The sequence below is a fragment of the Podarcis vaucheri genome (genome assembly GCF_965113315.1).
Source record: "Podarcis vaucheri genome assembly, chromosome: 5".
Lineage (NCBI taxonomy): Eukaryota > Metazoa > Chordata > Lepidosauria > Squamata > Lacertidae > Podarcis > Podarcis vaucheri.
The window spans coordinates 37,841,025-37,856,981 of NC_138763.1; the positions used below are offsets into that span (position 1 = coordinate 37,841,025).

The 15,957-nt window shown below is 45.8% G+C and overlaps 1 protein-coding gene across 7 annotated transcripts; it reads left to right on the forward strand.

The window, feature by feature from the left end:
* Nucleotides 1-1,974: 1,974 nt before the first annotated feature.
* D2HGDH (D-2-hydroxyglutarate dehydrogenase) lies at nt 1,975-14,934 on the forward strand. Of its 7 annotated transcripts, XM_082225064.1 has the most exons (10): nt 1,975-2,075; nt 3,293-3,705; nt 4,132-4,189; nt 6,422-6,561; nt 7,178-7,371; nt 9,052-9,220; nt 10,157-10,300; nt 11,803-11,945; nt 12,898-13,063; nt 14,155-14,934. In XM_082225064.1, exons 2-10 carry the CDS (start codon nt 3,300-3,302, stop codon nt 14,415-14,417), a joined length of 1,683 nt encoding a protein of 560 aa, XP_082081190.1. In that variant the 5' UTR covers nt 1,975-2,075; nt 3,293-3,299; the 3' UTR covers nt 14,418-14,934. The 7 variants fall into 7 exon arrangements, with proteins under 7 accessions (XP_082081190.1, XP_082081196.1, XP_082081191.1 ...); XM_082225070.1 differs by lacking the exon at nt 3,293-3,705 and having other exon boundaries at nt 2,056-2,075; XM_082225065.1 differs by lacking the exon at nt 1,975-2,075 and having other exon boundaries at nt 3,651-3,705; nt 6,523-6,561.
* Nucleotides 14,935-15,957: the final 1,023 nt, after the last annotated feature.

Here is a 15,957-nt window from a genome sequence, read left to right on the forward strand (position 1 = left end):
GGAGCTCACCCCGTCACGGGGATTCAAACCGCCGACCTTCTGATCGGCAAGTCCTAGGCTCTGTGGTTTAACCCACAGCGCCAACCGCATCCCTATGTACATATACTTCTAGCATTTAATTGGGTCTTGTGGAAAACGCTGGTTACTTGCATGTATAAAGGTGGACAAGAAAATCTTGGATCCTGTGAATTGTCAAACCCAGCTAAATGCACTAAGGTGACATGTAGAAATTTGAGAGAACACTGAAGTGTCATTTGGTTGATCTATTCTGAAACCAGAAAAAGTACTATGTTGGAAATAAATTCCAAAACCCACTCTTGGACAATACCTTTATCAAGAATAATCAAAGTTACAAAATCATTAACAGAACTCTCATGAGGGTGGATGTTAAGCAAAAGGGAAGGGAAAGAAACTTGACGAAACAACAAAAAAGCATCCTTTGCTTTTATCTTAAGTATATTAATTACAGCAACCATGAGAACCAAACTGCAAAACCTAGCACGCTATCACTGTTCATCCTAGAGTGATGTACAAATCTGGATCTTTATCGGTGAAAAGGTGCCGGATGTGATTCTCAGATCTAGATTGCAGCACCTGGTACAAAGTTTCTACACTAGTTTGGAAACGGTGTTGATAACAACCTAAATCTCTTCCCTGTTCCTCTGCAGACAAATGGCTCCCTTGGCCAGTAAAGTGAGATGAGTGCCGCAACCCCAGAGTCGTTTGCGACTGGACTTAACAGTCAGGGGTCCTTTACCTTTACCTTTAGGCTTGGCTGTCTACATGCATGGCCTATGGGTACTTAATAGGCATAAGAGAACCAACAAATTAGATGGCAAAGGCAAATGCAAAAAGGATCTCTTACAGCTCTGCATGGGAAAGACAAGTTGCTCTTTGGGTACAGTTCAGTATGTGAGGGTGTGGACTACAATTTAACTCAGTGGCTGCTGTTTTCTATATTTTTGAAAAGCTACATTTCAGCTGTGCGTCTAAACACGCAGACAAGAAATGCATTTATTAGCACAGATCAAGGACCCATTCCAGCCAGGCAGAAGCACTCGAGGAGGGTGTGGGTGAGAGAGAGGTCTTGACAGAGGGGGCAGAGCCTGGGAAGCGTTTGGAGGGGCAGAAAGAGATGTCTGGTGGGCCATATTCAGCACTTGGGCCCAAGGCTCCCCAGGCCTGGTGCAAGCGCTCAGCGCTGGTCCTTACAATGGTAGCCTGGTGGGAGGAAATGTGCATATCTGGTTCGAGGCAAGTATTTTCAATCAGTAATGTGGATAATCAGGGGACGCGGGTGGCGCTGTGGGCTAAAGCCTCAGCGCCTAGGGCTTGCCGATCGAAAGGTCGGCGGTTCGAATCCCCGCGGCGGGGTGCGCTCCCGCTGCTCGGTCCCAGCGCCTGCCCACCTAGCAGTTCGAAAGCACCTCCGGGGGCAAGTAGATAAATAGGTACCGCTTACCAGCGGGAAGGTAAACGGCGTTCCGTGTGCGGCTCTGGCTCGCCAGAGCAGCGTTGTCACGCTGGCCACGTGACCCGGAAGTGTCCCCGGACAGCGCTGGCCCCCGGCCAATAGATGTGAGATGGGCGCACAAACCCCAGAGTCTGTCAAGACTGGCCCGTTCGGGCAGGGGTACCTTTACCTTTACCTTTAATGTGGATAATGTGAAAAGGGTAATAATAGGGCTTATTACCATCAGGCAGTACATAAAACTTGTGAAATAAAGAGAAATCCTTTCTGCATCTCTTTTTGCCTCAGCTTACAATAAAAAAGACCCCACACAAAACGGCAAATTAAAATGCATCCAAAGTATTATTAACTAAAAAGGGCTCAGAAATGGCGCTACTATGACAAGATATGCGAAAAGGTAGGCAGACAGACTTGACGCGCCCGCGCGTGCGCACAAACGCCGAGCGCAAGCCTTCCCTTCCCTCCGCCCCGCTCCTTGCCTGCCTCCTGGCTCCGCCCACAGGGCGCCCCTCTTCTCTGTTTGGTCCGGAAAAGAGCACGAGGGGGAGAAGCGAGCGGAGCTGTCTACTGAGAAGCGCGCGAGATCCCGTGGGCCCCGTTCAAGGTGAGCGCAGAAAGGGCGACCGCAAGGACGCGCGCGCTGGTGATTTCTGGGCTTGGCAACGTCTTTGGCTTGCAGCCGGTTTCTAGAGAGCTGCCTGCTCTCCGGAGCCTAGCGGTGCCTGCTTCTGCACTTCCCTCCCGGTCCTAAACACCAGAATCAGCTCCAGGCAAAGGGGCGAATCTAGGTCTGACACCGCGTCTTGCTGTGAATCTAGGTCTGAAGTGACTTTGAGGGACATGAGGCTTCCTTCTCTTACCGCAGGATAATTCGCGGCCAGTAATAACATTCCTAATGGAACTTCACAAAGGAAACAGCCATGTCAATCCGTTACAGCAAAATAAACAAATATATATATACATACATATAAACTGGCTTATAATACATGCCAGCTAAGAGCATGGCAGTTAAAGAGTGCAGGAGAGGACACCTCTTTGTGCCAGAATCCTCGCGATCTTAAAAGTTCAATATAGGAGACAGACAAAAGGAGGAGAGGGAAGTGGAAGCAGAGAAGCAACAGCAGTTGTTTCAGTTGCCTTTGCTTCAGTTCCCGGCTGAATTTGAGTAGGGCAGGCAGGGCCAGATTTAGGTTTGATGAGCCCTAAGCTACTGAAGGTAACATATACTGAAGGTATATGTCCAGCTGTCCTTTGTCAACAACAAATTGTCACTGTTTTTTGTGTTGAATATATGCTGTATGGTAATTTATGGACCTAATAGGTATCTAAAGCCATTTGCACATAACAAATAGGAGCCTACACAACACAAACACTGTTGCTGTAGGTAGATTTTATTTTATTTGTTTTTTATCTTATATTTTGGAAATGTACATCCAGTTGTTGTTTTTTCCTTTAATTTTTTTTGGGGGCCCCAAGAGAGTGAGGCCCTAAGCTATAGCTTGTTTACCTTATACATAAATCCGGCAGGTAAGGGCAGCCTCTGGCACTCCAGATATTGCTCCCCGCATCTATGACCATTGGTCATGCTTGATGCTGGAGCTGATAAAGGTTGTATAGAAACAAGAGGGTTATGCTTTCCTTCTGTGTTGTTTCTTAAGTGCTGTGTCCTGCAGCTATCCTACCCATGAACGTGATCTTTCACTTCCTGAAGGAGTTCTCTTTTCCCATAAAATGAGATAGCTGAAAATAAAATAAATCGAGTTGAGTGCCTTTCAGAGGAAGTTGATCAAGCTGGGTGTTTATTTTGCTTTTGCAATTCAGGTTCTTCATGGCTGTTGTTTGCAGCCTTGTCCGGCATTTCCCCTTTAGACACCGCTGGTCCTTACCAAGGTTGCAGATCAGAGGCCAGAGAAAAGCCTTGAATGTGTGGACATGTGGGTCCTCCCGGTCCGAACTTAAGGAAGAAGGAACAGGGCCATTGAAGAGAGAAGAGCTCATCATGCCTTCCATCCGATGGAGCATCAGTCACTTGCCCAAGAGATGTCTGCATGCTACCCAGCTTCACCTCCAGGAAGTGATGCTCACCAGTGAGCGATATGGGGTGCAGAGGCTTCCTTTTGCCCATGTTTCCAGTACTGATGTGTCTTTCTTTGAAAACCTTATGCCTGGCAGAGTCATCACAGATTTAGATGAACTGAAACTCTTCAATGTGGACTGGCTGAAGTCTGTAAGAGGTACGTTATTTTGGCAAACTGCTTTAAGTATTTTCTACACCAGCTCAATTGGGTTGGACTACAAATTTCATGGCTCTGCTATCTGGGGCTGATGGGAGTTGTAGCCAAAACAGCTGGTGAGCATCAGGTTGGGGAAAGCTGGGCTGTACTTACTGGAAGCCGTTCTCCAGAATTTGAGGCAGGAGTGTTTCTCAGCATCACCTGGGGACTGAACCCTGGACCACATGCTCTGCCACCGAGCTCCAGCCCTTCCCCTTAAGGCTATAAATCTGCAATGTACGTTTTACTACATGCACATGAAGTTTTAGCCATATTAACCAGCACAGGTGTTTTTTTATTTGGGGGTGGTGGTAGGGGAAAGCGTATTGTGGGCGAGCTTATATTCAAGTTTCAAATGAATGTTCTCACATCTTGTTTACATTACAGGCTGCAGTAAAATACTGTTGAAGCCACGGACAACAGCAGAAGTATCTGAGATTCTCAGGTAACACAAAAATTGTGTTTCCGTGAACTCAATAAACAGCGTTAGAGATGTCTGTATTTAGCAGACTGCCTTACTTCTGTCTTGCTCACACATGTTTTAAGATATGTACAGTGGTACCTCTGGTTGCGAACGGGATCCGTTCCAGAGGCCCATTTGCAACATGAATAGAACGTAACCCGAAGCGGTGCGCCTGCGCATGCACAGGTTGCAATTTGCCACTTCTGCACATGCGCGTGACATCATTTTGCGCGTATGCGCAAGCAGCGAAACCCGGAAGTAACCCTTTCCGGTACTTCCTTGTTGCCCCGGGACGCAACCTGAAAAAATGTATCAGGAAGCAAACGTAACATGAGGTATGACTGTATATTATATTGTTTTTCATCACTATGAGTCATATTCAGGAATCATATGATGGTATCTCAGAGTCCTTTCTTATGTGTCTCTCTCTGTATCCACTCTGATAGACAGAGGTACATGAACACACAGTACAAGCGTTAGGTCAGTACTCTTTAAAGAGAAGTCTGTACAGTGGTACCTCAGGATGCGAACGGGATCCGTTCCAGAACCCCGTTCGCATCCCGAACGGAATGCAAGACGTGACAGTGGGTCTGTGCGTGTGCGGGTCGGGTTTCGCCGCTTCCACGCATGTGCGCAACGTCATTTTGAGTGTCTGTGGATGCGCGAGCGTCGAAACGCGGAAGTAACACGCTCCGTTACTTCTGGATTGCCGCGGAGCGCAACTTGAATGCGCTCAACCCGAAGCACATTTAACTCGAGATATGAATGTACTCACCTTCTTTCCTTCCTTTTCTCGCTGTGAGCAGCAGCTGAATCATACAGAGCAGTGATGGCCAAACTTGGCCCTCCAGCTGTTTTGGGACTACAATTCCCATCATCCCTGACCACTGGTCCTGTTAGCCAGGGATGATGGGAGTTGTAGTCCCAAAACTGCTGGAGAGCCAAGTTTGGCCATCACTGATATAGAGAGTCCATCACATTTGAAGGTGGTCTGTTCTCCTGTCTGGCAGCTTTTACTATTAGGAAGTTTATTCAGCTGTTAGTGGGAATCTGCTTCCCTACAGTTTCCTCCAATCCCATTAGTCTTGTCGTCTAGAGTAACAAAGAGCAAATCTTAGCCTTTAGTGTGTTAGCTAAACTGAAAAATAAATGCCTCCATAAATATGGTATTCTGTTTTTGTTTTTATTACTAAATGAGTTAATTGATGATAGATGAGATGATTTCAAATAGAATATGGTTCCTAACGTGTATGTACTCTGAATCTAAAAACTATAGGAGTTTTTTCTTAGTCTCTTTTCCTATGCACTTTTCTCCCTCTCCACTTGTTTTTCCCCTCCTTGCCATCTGTATGGCGCTTAAGTGAAAACACCATGAAATTAAATTAAGGGTGAGCTAGTTGCCCACCCCTGAGTTAAAGGGATGCATAGCATCTCAGGGCTCATTCACACAAGCAGGTAGATAGGTGTACAATCATGTGGCAAAAAGCGTGAACTGAGAGCACATGCAAGACAGCTTGCATCCATTTCCAAGATCCTTGCCAGACTCCCCCCCACCCAATCACTACTACCGCCACAACTGCAAGCACATCACACCTGCTATCATAATAATAATAATAATAATAATAATAATAATAATAATAATAATTTATTATTTATACCCCGCCCATCTGGCTGGGTTTCCCCAGCCACTCTGAGCGGCTTCCAAAAGAATATTAAAATACTATGATACATCAAACATTAAAAGCTTCCCTAAACAGGGCTGCCTTCAGATGTCTTCTAAAAGTCTGGTAGTTGTTGTTCTCTTTGACATCTGGTGGGAGGGCGTTCCACAGGGAGGGCGCCACTACCAAGAAGGCCCTCTGCCTGGTTCCCACGGTGGCGTCTACCTCTTCCCGAATCTGAGCGACTTTTGTGTACCTTTGTGTGTACCACTTGTGTGTGTATCTTTGTGTGTACCACTTAATTTACACTTGCGTACCACCTTCATATTCTTTAGGATTTTGGATCTGAACCCACTATTTGAAGTCTTACTGCAGTAATGGGATTAGTGTGCATTTTAAAACTATTGAGTAGTAGCAGCCAAGTTTACTCTTGAGTCAGTCTAGAACTTTGATCTTAAAAAAATATTTTAGTTTCACTAGGATCGCCTTTTCAAAGGCATTATAATATGCCCTTAGGAACAAGACCCCATGGGCAAAATGTGTTCCCTTTCAGGTACTGCCATGAGAGGAACTTGGCTGTGAACCCTCAGGGGGGTAACACTGGCCTCGTGGGGGGCAGCGTCCCTGTCTTTGATGAGATCATTCTCTCCACAGCTCTTATGAACCAGATCATCAGCTTTGACGACGTTTCCGGTAAATATATCTTCCCAGGGCAGGGGAAATGGCTATGCTATCATCCTCTAAAGACTGCCATTCTCCTAAATTACGGAGTAGGGAGTGTGGCCCTGCAGATGTTGCTGGTCTGCAACTCCAACCATCCCTGGCCATTGGCTCTCCAAAAACATATGGAGGGCCCACAGGTTCCTCAACCCTGTCTTAAGAGTTTCCATCAGGGCAGACAAAATGGGAGGTTATTGAACCCTGAATGGCAGAGCTGATTCCTCCCTCTGCCAATAGCAATGGGATGTAAGCTCAAGTAAAGGGGAGGCAGAGGTGGTTTTTTATTCAGAAGTGTTGGGAGGTCATTGCCTAGTAGCACAAGCCAGAAATAACATGTGGAGAGCAAGAAGTGTAATTCTGGCATTAAATGAAAACTAGACAATGGTGCCAGTAAACAAACAAGAAAACCCACCTCACAGATCCCTGATGCTGAGGCTGTTTGGGGGGTGGGGGGTGGAGAATGTTACTTCGTTACAAAACCTCCGATCCCCCTCTGACAGACAGTAGATCTCCTTGGGTTTAAATTACGCCAACGAAAAAGGAAGTTTGCATCCATTTCTCAGACTGTAACTGGATACTGATTTTTCAGGAATCCTTGTTTGCCAGGCTGGCTGCATTTTAGAAAACCTCAACCAGTACCTGGAGCAGCTGGATTTCATCATGCCGCTTGACCTCGGAGCAAAGGGCAGTTGCCACATTGGAGGGAACGTGGCTACAAATGCCGGTGGTTTGCGGCTCCTGCGCTACGGCTCTCTGCGAGGGACAGTCCTAGGACTAGAAGTGGTAAGATGAAACTTTGAAAGCTGCTTCCCGTATTTTATCATCTTCTTGTCCTTGACCATCGGAGGGATGAACTAGAGGCCCACAAAGCCCTAACTGGTGGCCCATCAGCCCCCTTGACCTGATACGCTACAGACATGGGTGGGAAGTTCAGGACATCAGCAGATGTTCATCCTCATCATGCCGCTGAGCTGGGTGGGGAGGTTTCAACCTCTCTGCCTACTGAACACCACCATCGGGATACAGGTTATTTCCTCCTCCTCACTCACCAGGTGATTGTTCGCATGAGCAGTTGCGAAGGGAGAAATTGTATCTGTGTCCTGTGCATGAACCTGTCTGCCTGCCTGCATATCTTCCCCAATGTGGATATCATGTGTGTATCCACACACTGGTGTGTATGTGTGCGCAAGCTATGGTGTGTGTATGCTAGCTGTGGGTGGCCATGCCCACTTCATAGCCCCACTGGGACATGGTCCCCTGGAGATGTGGGAAGGTGGTGACTTGGTCCTTGGACCCCAAAATGTGAGCCAGCCCCATCATTCAGCCTGGACACTGAGGTCCAGTCCAAAGGCCTTCTGGCGGTTCCCTCACTGTGAGAAGTGAGGTTACAGAGAACCAAGCAGAGGGCCTTCTCGGTAGTGGCGCCCGTCCTGTGGAACACCATCCCATCAGATGAACAACTATCTGACTTTTAGAAGACATCTGAAGGCAGCCCTGTTTAGAGAAGTTTTTAATGTTTGATGTTTTATCATGTTTTTAATATTTTGTTGGGAGCTGCCCAGAGTGGCTGGAGAAACCCAGCCAGATGGGTGGGGTATAAATTATTATTACTACTATTATTACTATTATTTATTTATTTATTTATTTCACTCCCACTTCAGATGCGCATACTTTTAATTACTGAATTGTAATCTCTTCATTCCATTTCAGATCCAACTCTGCTACTGTATTGTCTTTTTAAAAAGTTCCCTCCTGAAATATTCTGTGTGATGGCAACTAATTAATTACCGCATTTTTCGTCCCATAGGACGCACCTAGTTTTTTTGGGGGGAAATAAAGGGGAAAAAATTCCCCTTTATTTCCCCCCCAAAAGCAGGTCGGGGAAACCAAACCAGGTCGAGGAACAGCGGGATGGTGGCGCTGCGCCTCCCTGCTGTCCCCCGAGCTTGTGGGGCTGGCCCATGTCTGCCCGGCGCGAGGGGCGCTCTGCTTCAGGGCGCCCCACCCGCCGGGCGGCAGGCTGCTATCCGTAGCGTGGGGAGCCCTGCGGGGACCTCCCGCAGGGCTGCCTAGGCTGCGGATGTTTTCCCGAAGCGCTGGGCGCTCTGCTTTCAGCGCGCCCAGTGCTCCGGGAAGCAGGCTGCTATCCGCAGCCTAGACAGCCCTGCGAGAACTCCCGCAGGGCTTCCTAGGCTGCGGATGTCTTCCTGAAGCCTGGAGAGCGAGAGGGGTTGGTGCACACCGACCCCCCTCGCTCTCCAAGCTTCAGCGAAAGCCTGCATTCGCCCCATAGGACGCACCCAGATTTCCTCTTCATTTTTGGAGGGGAAAAAGTGCGTCCTATAGGGCGAAAAATACGGTAATTTAAAATGTTACGTTTAATCTTATGGTAGCCTTTTTAAGAAACAAAACACAGACCCTCTCAAATATATCAAGGAATTATCTAAGGATGTCCTCTTCCAGGTTCTGGCTGATGGCTCTTTGTTGAACTGCTTGGCATCTTTGCGGAAGGACAATACTGGCTATGACTTGAAGCAGTTGTTCATTGGGTCTGAGGGGACCTTGGGCGTCATTACAGCAGTTTCCATTCTCTGCCCACGAAAACCCAAGGCTGTGAATTTGGCATTTCTTGGTAAGAGCCATTCTCCTCTCTGTTTTCAGAAGTGTTATTTGTAACTACTAGTGGTATTTGGGACATGCGTGGCGCTGTGCTCTAAACCACAGAGCCTAGGGCTTGCCGATCAGAAGGTCGGCAGTTCAAATCCCCGAGACGGGGTGAGCTCCCATGGCTTGGTCCCTGCTCCTGTCAACCTAGCAGTTCAAAAGCACGTCAAAGTGCAAGTAGATAAATGTCTGGAATAGTTCAGGGCTGAGCTTAAAATCAGGATGTGTGATGGCCCTACAGGCAGCAGGGTGAATTGCCTGCCTGGCCCAAAGGTTGCAGATATTGCCTGCCGCCCAGATAGCCTGGTGGACAATGCTGGGGAGGAGTCAGTGGTCATGGGACATGTTGGCAGCAGTGACATGGGGAAATGTAATCATGAGGTCCTGGAAGCAAAATTTAGGCAGCTAGGTAGGATGCCTGATTCAGCAGGCTCATCATACTTTCTTAATAAATTCACTGTGCCAAGGAACTGTCAATAAGTTATAGCCGAATCTTAACCTGGTCTACTCATATTACATTCAATGGGTTTTATTCAGGTAAGTGGGGTTAGGATTGCAGCCTTAAGCTATTTTATGGATGTCATTCCTAAAGCTGCTGTTACTGTATTTTTGGTCTTTGTCGGAAACCCAGCCAGATGGGCGGGGTACAAATAATAAATTTTGTTGTTGTTGTTGTTTTGCAACATGGAAGCCTCCAGCCTGAAGAATGGGGCGGGGGGGGGGAGTTCTGTGTTTAGCAAATAAGTTGTCCTTTTCATCTTCCACCGTTTTGCACACATATGGCTCCTTTCCAGAAGGCTTATTGATGTGAATAGGTGTGATGTCATGTTTCCACCTAATAGTTTTTTTTGTTTTTTTAATGCAACTCTCTTTTTCATTGTTTTATGTTTTCCTTTGTGTAAAGGTTGTCCAAGTTTCTCTCAGGTCCTGAAAACTTTCACTCTCTGCAAGGGCATGCTGGGAGAAATCCTGTCTGCCTATGAGTTCATGGATAATGAGTGCATGAAGCTGGTTGAGCAACACCTCAAATTAACCAACCCAGTTTCAGGTACCAGCTAGCCATATGCAAAATTCACAGGAGTTATTCCTTCACTGATTCTGTTGGGGAGTGGGGGGAATAGAATCAAATGCTTGAATTGAAATGTACAGGTTCCCTAGGTGCTTTCTGTGCTTGCTGCTACTCAGTTGTCCGCTGTAATCTTGAATGCATTTATTGCTCACATTCACGCTACATCATGGATTTTGTAGTCTTAAAGAATAGAATAGAGTAGAATAGAATAGAATAGAATAGAATAGAATAGAATAGAATAGAATAGAATAGAATAGAATTTATTATTTATTATTTATACCGTGCCCACTCTGGGCGGCTTCCAACAGAGTATTAAAATACAGTGGTCTGTTAAACATTAAAAGCTTCCCTAAAGAGTGCCGCCTTCAGATGTCTTCTAAAAGTCTGGTAGTTGTTCTTCTCTTTGACATCTGGTGGGAGGGCGTTCCACAGGGTGGGTGCCACTACCGAGAAGGCTCTCTGCCTGGTTCCCTGTAACTTGGCTTCTCACAGTGAGGGAACCGCCAGAAGGCCCTCGGTGCTGGACCTCAGTGTCCGGGCAGAATGATGGAGTGGAGATGCTCCTTCAGGTATACTGGGCCAAGGCCATTTAGGGCTTTAAAGGTCAGCACCAACACTTTGAATTGTGCTCGGACCTGTGCACACATATTATACCTGATGTGGCCATGCATCAACATTTTTGATGTTTTGTTAAATTTCTTATTCAATGTTTACACATTGTTAACAAGCATTATACACATACATAATGTTATCCGTATGCACCTTTCCATAGTTAAAACCATGCTCAAGGCAGCTTAAAATACATAATTACAAACATAACCAAAGTAGTTAGAAATAATAAATAAGACATCAAAAAGTACACAACCAAACTGAATCCATTTCCATATAAATCATAATAACATATAAAACAAAGATACCAAAAATTAATATCAATAACAGCAAGAACCCCCACCAATCCCCCAGCCTATGCATTTTTTTACACCATATGTAGTTGAGATTTCTCTACCATTTTCACAAATTCACAGAGCCATCTAAGGAAGGTGTGGGCAGGAGAAGCTGGAAACAAAATGTTTAAACCAAATTCCACTTTTTCTGAATTTTGGCAACTAGTCTAGTAAAAACAGGATATAGGCCAGGAAACTGTGTCATGTGAGGAGGCATTCCGCAGATTAATTTTTCTTTGGGGATTTCTTTTAGGTTAGTAATACTAGAGAAACAGATTTTTGATTAAAAAAATAAGATGGCTGCTAATGTGACTTCAGGAAAAGGCCTTTCCCTCCTGTCCTCTGGTTGAACCATTTTGGGCAGGTTGGCAGGATCCACTGAAAGTGTCTTTTAAAAGATCCAAAATTTAAGAGAAACACCGTTTTCTTAACTTCTGCGTGGTGCAGCAGGAGTCACTCCAGTGAATATAGTGTGGTTTTTAGCTTTTGCAACTGATAGTGACACTCTGCATTCTGATTCTGCTTTTCCAACTCCAGAAAGTCCTTTCTATGTGCTAATTGAGACTTCAGGCTCCAATTCTGCCCATGATGAGGAAAAGCTGAGTCACTTCCTGGAACATGTCATGGCCTCTGGTTTGGTAGTAGAGGGAACTCTGGCTTCAGAAGATAAAAAAATAAAGGTAATTTCCCATTTCTCCCTAACTGTGCTTAGGTTGGGGCTCTGATTTGAATCTGAACTGCGTATCAATGGATGTGCAACTATTGGTGTATGTGGCATACACCAGTGATCCCAAATTGCTAGGCATTCATCAAATAGTCAACACTGTCTAATTAATTAATTAATTAATTAATTAATTAATGTTTTAGTTTTACTAAATTTGTGTCCCTCCCTTCTTCTCAAAGGAGCCCAGGGAAGCAAACATCAAGAGACAAAATAATACAAACACATTTAAAATAATTCCAAGGCAGGCTGGGAAAGATTTCGGCTTAAAAAACTTGAAAGAGGAAGGTATTCAGTAGGCACCGAAAAGGCGGTAGAACCAGCACTGCCTAATATTAAAGGAGGGGATTCCAAAGAGTAGCTGCCGCAAGACGGAATACCATGTTCTTATATTGTTCAGAATGGACTTCCTGATAAGATGGTACCTGCAGGAGTGCAGTGATCAGTTGGGTATATAAGAGGTGAAATGATCATTCAGGTCTCCAGGTCCCAAGCTCTGTATGACTTGATACACCAAAACCAGCACCTTGAACTTAACCTGGTAGCTAATTGGCAGTCTAATCTCTGTGCAAAACAAATCAGGACAAATGCTGAAACATGTCCTTTGAGACTTGTGTGTGGCTGGTCCAACTGGAATGCTGCAAAGGAAGATTTAAGCTGCTGTGGAATCGCTCATTGGAATGACAAAATAATGTCAGCCCAGCACTAAATAAGCTTTTGGTGATTTGTTGAAGCTAGCCTAAACTCATTATTCTCTGAAGATTAATTGGTTCTTTTAACATAAACACCTAAGTATCCAAGATGACTTAGCCAACTGTTTAGATAGCAGGGCACTTTTGTAAAGCCATCCATGTGGAATGAAAACGAAAGCATTTCGTTTCCATCCAAGTCACCACTTGGGTCCATTGCAGGCGCTGTGGGCTTTCCGGGAACGGATCACAGAGGCCTTGACTTGCGACGGATCCGTTTACAAATATGACATTTCGCTGCCTGTGGAGAAACTCTATGATCTGGTGACGGACATGCGGACACGGCTGGGCGGCAGTGCCAAGAACGTGGTGGGCTATGGCCACCTAGGTAAGCTGGAATGTGCTTGGAAACAAATGGCCTTTACTGATTTAGATTTAGGGTTCTTTTTAAAAAATAAAAAAATTAAAGTTTTCTTGGTTTACGAAGGCATGTGCAATGGCTCTTTTTTCAAGATACATTTTTCGATAGGTCAGTTTCATTTGTTGAGAGGACTTAGAGTTCTTATAGCAGAGTGCTGTATAAGGAAGTCCTTGGTTCAGCTCTCACCTGCTCTAGGGGGTTGGACTAGCAGGGACCGAGCAACGGGGTGAGCTCCCGTTGCTTGGTCCCTGCTCCTGCCAGCCTAGCAGTTCGAAAGCACGTCAAAGTGCAAGTAGATAAATAGGTACTGCTCCAGCAGAAAGGTAAACGGCGTTTCTGTGCGCTGCTCGCCGGAAGCGACTTAGTCATGCTAGCCACATGACCCGGAAGCTGTACGCCGGCTCCCTTGGCCAATAAAACGAGATGAGCGCCGCAACCCCAGAGTCGGCCATGACTGGACCTAATGGTCAGGGGTCTCTTTACCTTTACCTTTACCTGACTTACAGAACGGCCTCCCCAGGGTAGTTCAGTTGGTGCCAACTGTGATGTCATTATGACAACTGGGAAATACAATTTTGTTCCCCATGGGCATTCCAGTGCCTAGTGTGGGCTAGTCTTTATCTGCTCTGTCAATAACAGAACAAATCTGTTATGATTTGTTCTGCATCTTGCTTTCAGCTGTGGTTTTTACCTCTTTTTTGTTTTCTTCTTTTTTATTGCACTGGTAGCTTACTGAAGCATGGCCTCTAGAAATCCCTTGGACCATGACTACCCAATGTGTTGCCCCCAGACACTGTTAGACTACAACTCCCACCAGCCCTAGCCAACGTGGTCAGTGGGATAATGGGAACTGTATTCCAGCAACATCTAGAGGGCCCCACATTGTCTACCTTTCTTTTAGACAAATAATATTAATGAATAATCTTCATTATATTTTAAAATAACCCTCTTCTCTAGAAGAGGAATTAGGCAGAGCCACTGCACTGCATGCCCAGTAACTGAATGTGTTTTCTGCTTTCTCTTTTGAAACCCACCGATTTGGGACTTTGCTTTGGCAGGAGATGGAAACTTGCACCTGAACATCACCGCAGATTCCTACAGCCATTCCCTGCTGGAGGCTATTGAGCCATTTGTGTATGAGTGGACTTCCCAGTACCGTGGGAGTATCAGCGCAGAGCACGGTCTGGGCTTCAAGAAGAAGCATTATATCCATTACAGTAAGCCCCGGGAAGCAGTCCTTCTCATGCAGCAATTCAAGGCCATGTTGGACCCCAAAGGGATTCTAAACCCTTACAAGACATTGCCGGTGAAGGGGGCATGATGGTGACTATGAAGAACAGGATCAGGAGACCTTTGCGTGGAGGTTGTCTAGCACGGGAGCTGTAAGCAAATTGTGAAACTGCAACGTGAAATGGAGGTTTGCTCCCCACCCACCCCCAACAAAAGAAATAGTAAAGGAGTTGAATTGTCCTCCCAGTATTATCTATCTACCAAGCTTTGAATTATCCGAGAAGCAGAGAAGACAACATTTGTTTTCTAAGGCTCTTTCCTTCAAAGCTTCCGATTGCTCCCCATTTTTAGGGCTTTGTTCTTATCTGAATACAACGTGTAGGAGTGGAACTTGGGATAAGAGAACAATTTTCAGGAGGAAATTCGTGGGATAGCTTCTCTTGCCTTCTTGTTGCAGCTGCATACATTCAAAACACAAATTGACAGCTGCAGGATTTGCAAGGACACTGAAGAAGATAAGAGGGCATTCTGTGCTTTGAACCAAGTGTGGGAAGCATTTTACATTTCTTCATGGAAAAATAAAACCTGTAATGAAAACATTACCTCAATTTCTCTACGTTTCAAAGCAGCCCTTATTTATAGGTTCCCCGTTCTTACTCTACAAAAACTTAATTCGGAGAGTGGAAACCTGTGGCCCTCACATCACCATCATTACTGACCATTGGCCATGTTTCCCTGGGGTTGATGGGAGTTGGGAATCCAAAACATCCAGAGGGAGCACTGGGTTGGAAAAGGCTGCTCAAGTTGTCTTCCTCAACCTGGTGCCTTTCAGAGGTTTCAGGCTACAACTCTCATCAACGCTACCTAACAGCCGCTCACTGTTTTGTGACTGCTGAACATGTGTCCTGCCTTCATTGGGCTGTTTGGGGTTCCACCCCCCTTTCCCTCCTTAAGAATATCTACTTCACCAAATGTTGGTGTTGCCTGAAGCCTGCTACCTCCCATTTGTGTGTGGATGGTACGTTATAATTTAGCTGCATAATGAGCCATACTTAGATGGTGAACATGGTATCCGTGTGCACTGGTACCTCTGGTTACGAACATAATTCGTTCTGGTGGTCCGTTCTTAACATGAGGCATGCTTTCACTAATGGGGCCTCCCGCTGCCAGCGCATGATATCTGCTTGCACTCCAGGGCAAAGTTTGCAACCAGGAGCATCTACTTCCACGTTAGCGGAGCTCGTCTTCATAAGGAGGATGGTACATAACAGGAGGTTACACTGAAGTATCTGAAGAAGTGTGCATGCACACGAAAGCTTATACCAAGAACTAACTTAGTTGGTCTTTAAGGTGCTACTGGAAGGAATTTTTTTATTTTGACTATGGCAGACCAACACGGCTACCTATCTGTAACAGGAGGTTACACTGTATTGGATACTTGGTGGAATGTAAGAATCTTTGTTAGACAGTGGGGTTTCTTGGGTGGGTGGGGCTATAGTTCAGTGGTTAGAGCACACTCTTGGCATGCAGAAGGTCTTGGGTTCAATCACCTGCATCTCCAGTTAAAAAGATCAGACGGCAATTGATGGTAAAGGCCCTGAGGCTAAGCAGAGCCACTGCCTGCCAGAGTT